Source organism: Elephantulus edwardii, unplaced genomic scaffold (genome assembly GCF_000299155.1).
Source record: "Elephantulus edwardii isolate Elephantulus edwardi_28Jun2011 unplaced genomic scaffold, EleEdw1.0 scaffold00030, whole genome shotgun sequence".
NCBI lineage: Eukaryota > Metazoa > Chordata > Mammalia > Macroscelidea > Macroscelididae > Elephantulus > Elephantulus edwardii.
The window spans coordinates 17247271-17256410 of NW_006399780.1; the positions used below are offsets into that span (position 1 = coordinate 17247271).

The following is a 9140-nucleotide window of genomic DNA, read 5'->3' on the forward strand; positions in this document are numbered from 1 at the left end:
ATATGGGGCTAGAGTACATCCCTGACACACTCCCTTCCCAATTCCAAACCATTCAGTGCTCCCCTGCTCTGTTCACACAACAGCCTTCTGATCCAGGTATAGGTTCCTCATGAGCACTGTCCAATGCTTTGGGATTCCTGTTCTTCTCAATGTCAGCCACAACTTGTCATGATCCACACAGTCAAATGTCTTTGCATAGTCAATAAAGCACAAATAGACATTCTTCTGGTATTCCTTACTTTCTATCAGCCAGGATCCATCTGACATCAGCAATAATATCCCTAGTGCCATGGCCTCTTCTAAATCCTGCTTGAACTTCTGGCAATTCCCTATCTGTATAATGTTCCAGCTGTTTTTGAATGATCTTCAGCAGTATTTTGCTTTCATATATTAAGGATATTATTCCATGATTCCCACATTCAGTTGGATCATCCTTCTTGAGAATAGGAACAAATGCAGACCTCTTCAATCCATTGGCCAGACAGCTGTCCTCCAAATTTCCTGGCATTGAGCACCAATGATAGAAAATCAGATGAGTTGTGGTATAATATCAAAGATATCATCCATGAAGGAAAGCAAAGTCAATACAAAAACAGAGGAGAAATAAAAAAGCAAAATAGATGTCAGAAGAGACTCTGAAGATGGCAGTGGAACATAGAGAAACCAAATCTAAAGGTAAACATGCCAAAGTGAAAGAGCTGAACAGACAATTTCAAAGGGCGGCATGGGAAAACAAAGCAAAGTATTATAATGGAATATGCAGAAAGCTGGAATTGGAAAATAAAAATAGAAGAACTTGCTCAGCATTTCTCAAGCTGAAAGAACTGAAATTTAAGCCTCATGTCTCAATGTTGAAATATGCTATGGGCAGTATATTGAATGACCCAGAAAGCATCAAAAGAAGATGGAGGGAATATACAGAGTCACTGTGCCAGAAAGAACTGATTGGCACTGAAAAATTTTAGAAAGTACCATATGAACAGGAGCCAATGGTAATAAAAGAAGAAGTGGAAGATGCATTGAAGGCATTGGCAAAAAATAAGACCCCAGGAATGTGTGTGTGTGTGTGTGTGTGTGTGTGTGTGTGTGTGTGTATACATATTTACACACACCTTTTGTGATATGAGGATACTGCTCTTTCCTGGGAGAAATAGGAATTTTATGTGCCCAGAGCAGTATTGTTCACAGATGAACTTTACCCTGTGATCTGGGTTTCCTTCTACCCATTAATAAAAGACAAGCCAGGCTAGGTCACATGTGATAGAGCATAGGACTGTTCCTTCTTATTAGGAAAGACCCTACTGTTACTGGGTCTCCATAAAAGATTGGATCTGCGTCAGATGTCTACACTGTGAGGAAGAGGGTTTGCATTATTGATTTGGTCTCATACTTAAAGAAATGAGAATTAGAATTCTGTGTCTGATTGTGTAGTACATTTAATTCTATCCACTCTAGTGTATCTAGGTATATGTACTTCTCTGTTTTATACCATTTCCTCAAGATACATTTTGAAATATATTGTTAACATTTATGCACATTTTTTAATGATCTTGGTAGGGCATGCATTTTCTTGGTCAGAAATTCTAAGTGTAAACCAAGTATTCTAGACTCTTGTCAAAATGTTGTACTGCTTTCTCTGGCCACGCACCTGGTTTTTAAACTGGAAATTAAGACTGAGCCATGGGGAAGGGGGATAGAAAGGCCTTAGGGATCAAGCAGAGTGGAAAAGGTGGTACAGTATGATACAGGCACTACACAATTATGATGGAGTAGGTCTTGCCAATTAACTTATTAAATATATGGAATGGAATCTGAGCTGAGACAAAACTGGCATCGCAATAGAAAATTATTATTTGTTAAATTTCTGAGAGGAAAGAGTGAGGCATACAAGGAGTTGAGGTATCTTTCAAAAATGAAAAAGAGTTGGTGAGGTAAGGAAATTTAGGAACAATTGATGCTAAGGGAAAGAAATCATAAACAAAACAATGTAATATAATATAAATCTGCTTTATTTGCATTTACAAGAGAAGAAAGGCCAGAGAACACCACAGGCATACAGTCTGTACAGGAGAGGACTTTTTGTCTGTGCTTTCATAACTACCACAGGAGAGGATCCACACCTGTAAAATGGGGACTCCTGGACCACTGAGCATCAAAGAGAACCTCTCCTCTTCCAAATACAATCCAAAGTGAGTGTGTGTGTGATTCATAATGGTGGATGGAGTTCTCTTTAAATGAGTTCAACTTCAGAGGCAGGACATTGAAAGCAAGAGATTGATAATTTAGTAACCAAGTGAACCATCATATGTGGTTAAATTGTGATGTAAAATCAGAGGTTGACTCTGTGATGGTGACAAAAGGAAGCTCAAGTGAAGCAGACATAAGACAAAGAAATGAGAGATGGATACTAGGCAACAGCAACCTGAACTCAGGAGAGGAGAAGCAGCCTGAAGGGGGAGCTGTGCAGCTTAGAGAGAGGCCTGCGGCTTTGTGGGGCTTGGGACTCAGAACTGGCAGTAGAACTTTAGTGTTTGTAGCTCTTCCGGCTGGAGGATGAGGTGGTGGTGTATTTGATAGTGGAACTGCTGCCTCCCGTAGAACTGAAGCCGCCGCCAATGCATCTGCCACTGCTGGAACTGAAGCCACCTCCAAGGCTGTGACCACCGCCATACGAGTAGCCACTGCCTCCACCAAGGCTTAAGCCACCACCCATCCCACTGGCGCTGCCATAGCCGCTGGAGATGTTGGACTGCACCACAGCTGTGAGGGGAGAAAAACAGGGATGCAATGATATATAAGATGTCCTTATGTCAGTCTGCATCCAGACATAAGAAAAAAAGCAATGGAGGAAGGCATGCACGTGTACTCACAGACATTGACTTGTCCAACACCTTCGCCATTCAGCCTAGGAGGAAAGAGGCAGGGAAAATGAGACTTAAGGTAATCATTAACTGAATTAGTAAGAGTAGACTCAATCTGAGGAAAGTTCTCAGGGAAAATTGATCCTTTGCTTATTTTGCAAGAAAAGGAATTATAGCTATTGGGGCCAAATGGTGTGCTCAAGGCCTGGATATCATAGATATATACTCAGATGTTTGAAAAACTTGGAAGTTTCCTACCTGCACTCTTCACCTTCCAGTAGCTTCCTATAGGTGGCAATTTCCATGTCCAAGGCTAGTTTTGTGCTCATTAACTCCTGGTACTCCTTCAGCATCCGGGCCATGTCCTGTTTGGCCTTCTGCAGGGCATCTTCCAAGTCTACCAGCTTGTTCTTGGCATCCTTGATGGCCATTTCTCCACGCTGTTCAGCATCAGCAATGGCAGCCTGCAGGCTGGCAATCTAGAAGGGGAAGATAAAAAAAGAATTTGCAATATGTCTATCCGTGAATGTTATTCCTGGTTCTTCCTTTCTAGTGAAGAGGAATCCTATAACCCAGAACTGATGAATGAAGCTTTGAGTCTTCAAACAAAGCCTCAGTTCATCAACATTTTCAAGTCTGAAATCCACTTGGGAAAAGCCCATACCACTTCGTATTAACTGTCTGAAGAAAGATATGGGTGGTGACTTCTGGAAGGCAAGTATAGTGGACAAAAGACCAGGTGACACTGAAATAATGATGTCACTATTCCTTTTATAGAATTGTCTCCAAAGTTAAATACAGATTTCTCACTAACTTACACAAAATTACAAACATTCTCACATTCTCCATTGAAGAGTTTTCACATCAGACTCAAGATCTTGCCTTTGTCTCACTTCAGTCTCTTACGCAGTTGTGCCATGCTGTTCTCTGTACTGTGCTTAGCTGTCCTCTCCTCTTTAGCCTGGATTTGCATGCACAGATGTGGCATGAAATTCCTTAAGTTTATTACATTTTTCCTCCCCACCATACCCCTTTGCAATTTTCGAGTTAGTCATTTTTCTTAGATAATTCATTATAATGTCTCTTGCCTATATTGTTACAGCTCAGTACAAATGAGACTGCTTTCCTCCACGTGTTTGTATCAGCTCTTGGGTTTGGACCCACCTTTCCTAACAAGTAGGGACTCCCCCGGGGCAGTTATTGCATTTCCTCATCTATCGTGCTGTTTCAGTATCCACAAATGTACCCAGATAACGGTTGATGACTGCCTGATGGACTAACAAGGAAATAATGTTTTCCATCACCATTGTTTTTTCTCCATAATTTCCCCTACTTTACCTGCTTCTTGACATTGTCGATCTCAGATCTCAGCCTCTGGATTTTGCGGTTGATCTCAGAAATCTCCTGCTTGGTGTTGCGCAGGTCGTCTCCATGTCTGCCTGCTGTGACCTGCAGCTCCTCATACTGAGGTTCAGAGGAAGAAAAAGACATGGTGAATGGGTTTTCATACACTAACAATGGCTTTTCCTTCTTGAGCAGACATTTAAAGAACTTGACCTTAATGATTAGTCATCAAGGGAATATAGGAAAAGTTGATAATGAAAGATTTTTGGATATTGTAGAACTGAGTCACAGAGCATTTTTGGGTTCTGGATCAGTGTTGGTCTAATTCTCTTCCAGCCAGGCAAGTGCTATTGTACATAGTGATTCTGAGAACCATAATTCAGAATGAACTAGAAAAAAAGATCACTGGCTTCTTATCTAGGGAGCTCTCATGGTCTAATGGTAAGGAACTATGTTGCCAACCCAAAGACATATGGTTCAAATCCACCAGCTTCTCGATGGGGGAAAGATGAGCAACCTACTCCCCTGTGATTTACAGCTTCTGAAAACCTGCTAGAAGATCGGCTAGGAGTCGATTCTGACTCAGCAACACATACAACAGCTCCTTATCTAAGGTAGTTGTCCTTCTGCCAATGCATACTTTTACTTAATAGATTTTGACATAAATTCTTACATAGCACAAAGCTTTCTGACTTGTGAGATTACCCTAGTTTCCCTGAAATACGTTTCCCAAATGGAGACCATAGACCTGCTGGTTCTTTTAACTGGACCATCATAGAAGAAAGTACAAAATTTCTCCCAGTTTCTAACTCACTGCTCACCTTGGTCTGGTACCAGGACTCGGCCTCAGCCCTGCTCCTCTGGGCAATCTCTTCATATTGGGCTTTGACCTCAGCAATGATGCTGTCCAGGTCCAGGTTGCGGTTGTTGTCCATGGACAGGACCACAGATGTGTCTGAGATGTGAGTTTGCATCTGAGATAGTTCCTGCAAAATGTAAGATAGTAACACCACCGTTTCCAGAGACGTTCACAGGGGATCCCATCCTGAAACCTCCCACCCATTGCTTAATCCCATTAGATGAAAGAAAATGAAGATAGAGATACTTACAGCTTCATAAAAGGCTTTCAGGAAATTGAGCTCATCTATAAGACTGTCTACATTGGCTTGCAGGCCAACCTTGGTAATGTAAGCAGCATCAACATCCTGAGGACACATCAACAAAGAGAGATCATCTGAGTTCTCATTCCATTCCTATTCAATTTTTAGACTCTACCTGCCTTAAGAATCTTGAACCTACGATCTTAAGGCAACTCACCTTCTTCAAAGTGACAAATTCATTCTCTGCTGCTGTGCGCTTATTGATTTCATCTTCATATCTAGAGTAAGAAGAAAAATAATAACATGGGTAAAATGATATAGAAATGGCAGTTTGAGAGCCAACACCTTCCATAAAACTCAGTATTTACAGATTGAATTTTCTTACTCCTTTCTGCCTAAAAGAAAATTTTTATGATGTGTTCCCTTTTCCCTCCATCTGCCCTCTTAAACCCATATTTGCTTTTGTCTTTTAGATTTGCTTTTACACATTAATTTGTTAAGTTTTTTACTTCCATTGAGGTTTGTTTATATTTTTCCTTTTTTTTTCTTTTTCTTTTTTTTTCCCTAAAAGTTGTAAGGCCAGTTTCTATTTTGTGTTATCTATTTTTTAAGATCCACCCTCAAGGATTACGCCCTACACAATCTCTTTAACGCACTTGTTCTTGGTGTCCTCAACCAGGTCCTGCACACTTCTGAGTTCTGAGTCCAAGTGGCCTCTCTCCCCGGTGATATTATCCAACCGTCTCCGCAGGTTGCTGATGTATTGCTCAAACAGGGTGTCCAGACTCTGGCTTACAGGCCTGGTGCCCTGCTCTTGGAGCAGGGTCCACTTGGTGTCTAGGACTTTGTTCTGCTGCTCCAGGAACCGCACCTAAACAGACAAATAGGTGATCATTTGTAGACAAGGAAGGAAATGTCTGTGGTCTCAGCTTCCAAAAGGGCCTGGGAAGTCTCCATGGTGCTGGCCTAGGAGGAGCAGCTCAGAGGCTCATGCTGGTGGCTCTGCTCCCCAAATTTTTCTTCATATCCTACAGATCTGCTCAAGAAATTCACCAACAGACTTTGAGCTTTTCCCACCCTACAAACTATGGAGCTTATCAGTGATTTTCAACATTCTCCTATCTTAACAATGAGAATCACAAAAGTAGCTTAAAAAATGTGTGTCTGATATATTGTGCAAAGCTTCTATTTTACATAGGAGTTCAGCAAGAAGGATGTTAAATGCTATCTTATTAATAGACTGGAATCCAACATTCCATATAGGAAAAAAAAATCTCTAAAGCGTACATGGTTGATGGCTGTTGTCTACAAACTCATTTACTATGGCTTACAGTATATGAATGTTTGGATCTCAGAATCTTCAGAAACAAAAATGAATCTAGTACATTCTCATATTACAATTCTATGCTTAGAGGTTATTAAAAGTTGAGAGATTTTCCTAAGCACGAAAGATGGCATTTTAAAAGATTCATTAAGTTCAAAATTGGTTCCATCATCTGCATCCATTGTCAGTAAGTTGCCAATGTGGATGCCATAGAATGCTAATTTGAGCCTCCTTCTTCCTAAGACTCCCCTGGGACAAATTCATCATTTCTCCAGTCAGAAGACTGAATCAGCTGTCACAGAGGCTTACCTTGTCAATGAAGGAGGCAAACTTGTTGTTGAGGGTCTTGATCTGTTCCCGCTCCTCAGTCTTCACTCTCTGGATAGTTGGGTCAATTTGCAGGTTGAGGGGAGTGAGGAGACTCTGGTTGACAGTGACCTCTTGGATGCCCCCAGGAGGGCAGACAGGGAAGCCAGAGCCCCCATAGCCACCAGCAAAGCCAGTTCCTCCACCAAGCCCAAAGCCACTAGCAGCTCCAGCACCCAAACCAAATGCACCACCGGCTCCTGCTCCAAAGCCAAAGCCACCTCCAACTCTGCTGCCATATCCACTCCTCATGGCACAGCTGCCACCTCCAATGGCGATTCTCCTGGAACCTCCCAGGCTGTAGAGGCTCCTGCTGCCAAAGCCAGCTCCTCCACAGGCCCCAGTGAGGCCCCCACTGCCCCTGGAGCGGGACACAGAGACGCTGCTGAAGCCTGAGCGGCAAGTCTTGGGGACTCTGGCTGAGCTGGTGCTGAAGGCACGGTGGCTCATGGTGGATTTGCTAGACATGGTTCTCTACAGATGAACAGGTGAAGAAAATATGAGAAGCTGGAGTGTACAGCTGACAGAAGGCTTCCTTTCTGAACAGGGCTTGCCAGCACACTTTATATATACTGTGAATGGGCTGGTCCTGCAAAGTGAACTTACAGGTTGGGATGGGCTGAGCTTTACAAATAGTGAGATCACCCCTAGTTTCTAGAAAGGTATGAAATATGAAGATTGCTTTTTTTGGCTTGCTTTAGTCATGGAGAAATTCTCTTGCCTTCCAGCCTTGACTTGATCTCGACACAATAAGGTTGGAAGCAAATATATTGCAGTAGTGACTTAGTCATATTCGGGAACAAAGGAGACAAGGAGCTGATCTGTGATAATTGTCCCTTCCTCTGCTTACTCAGACACTCCCTTGTGTTGCCCCTTCCCACACAGGCTCTTCCTTTTACTAGCACCCCTCCACTACATAGGACTCTCCCTTAGGGCTTACAGACATTTGCCCAAAAGCCTCAGCAAGAACTGGCTTGTTGGGTTTTTCCATCCATAGTTGAACCATTCTCTTTGATAGCCTAGACACAGAGTGGGGGAGCTCTTAAAGGCCATAACTTTCTAAAAATTAATAAAAACACAGAAGCTGAGTTTTTATGCAGCAAAGACAGTATTTGTTTGGATCTAGTGTAATAAGCTGCTCAGTGATCACTTTTCTGAGGGGACAGAGGCAGCCAAGTCTGCCCAGAAGACGGATTTCTCCAAGTAGTTAATGTCAATTCATGTAGCCTCTCCCCAACATTTGATTTTTTCCCCATTGAAATAATTATCATAAAAATTATTTCCATTTGAATTTCACAGACATCTTTCCTCTGATAATGTTTTGAACAATTCACTTAGAGCCTCAACCTAAAGAAACTAAAATGTACAGGGCAAAAATCTTCAAGGACTTTACAAAGATTTTGATAGTTCTTAAGAATTAAATATCATATGCTTATTTAATAGGGTGTGTATAGAAAGTTGAAGGGCATATAAAAGCAGTGAATCATGAAAATGTGCCCTTCCACATGGACTCATATCACAACTACATTCCAGATTTTTCTTTCTAATTTCAATTTCTTTTCAGTGTTAAATCCCTACACACCTTCAGAGAAAGGGCAGGCTGCCAAATGAGAATGTGGTTTGGTTTGGAGAGTATGTGGTTTCTTTTTCACCCAGTCCAGGCACAAAGTTTTGTCTATCAGGAGAATTGAGAACAGTTCTAAGCCTGTTGTTCTGTTGTTCTATGAAAACACATTGGTTAAGGATGGAACTATGGGAAGAAAGACGAACTCCTGTTGAGACGAGCCTTAGGCAAGCTCTTGTTATTATTTTATGAGCAGTGCCATCTCGCCAACATTTGGGGGGACATAGAATTCAGTAGGGCAGAATGTTTCCTGCCTGAAGAAGATGCTAATTCAGCACCTGGCAGGAAAGAAGCACCTTCCGAAGGCAAACGGAAGCAGTTCCCCTCCCTCCAGTCTGGTTGCACAATGGTTTACCAAGAATGTGCTTCCACCCAGTTCTGGGAAATAAGTGTGGTACTGTGTTTTTCGATGTCCTGAACACTCTAGGACAGAGATTCAGCATGGATGGTGCCAGGATGGGTAGGAAGGATTGGCATGTCAACCAGGAGCAGCAGCATTTACCCAGTGTCCTTGAGGGTAG

The 9140-nt window shown here is 42.1% G+C and overlaps 1 protein-coding gene across 1 annotated transcript; it reads right to left on the bottom strand.

The window, feature by feature from the left end:
- Positions 1–2524: 2524 nt before the first annotated feature.
- On the bottom strand, positions 2525–7463 carry KRT6C (keratin 6C). Its single transcript, XM_006883859.1, has 9 exons — positions 6939–7463; positions 5962–6176; positions 5523–5583; positions 5315–5410; positions 5027–5191; positions 4200–4325; positions 3120–3340; positions 2871–2905; positions 2525–2760 (listed from the first exon to the last, which is right to left on the bottom strand). Exons 1-9 carry the CDS (start codon positions 7461–7463, stop codon positions 2525–2527), a joined length of 1680 nt encoding a protein of 559 aa, XP_006883921.1.
- Between the last annotated feature and the right edge of the window lie 1677 nt (positions 7464–9140).

Bases quoted from the DNA above. Each gene is read 5' to 3' on its own strand.
- KRT6C (XM_006883859.1), bottom strand. From the start codon at position 7,463: ATGTCTAGCAAATCCACCATGAGCCACCGTGCCTTCAGCACCAGCTCA. The intron at 3,341-4,199 runs GTAAAGTAGGGG...TTCCCCTTCTAG, and splicing joins TCGACAATGTCAAGAAGCAG to ATTGCCAGCCTGCAGGCTGC. The intron at 2,906-3,119 runs GTAGGAAACTTC...CTTTCCTCCTAG, and splicing joins CTGGAAGGTGAAGAGTGCAG to GCTGAATGGCGAAGGTGTTG.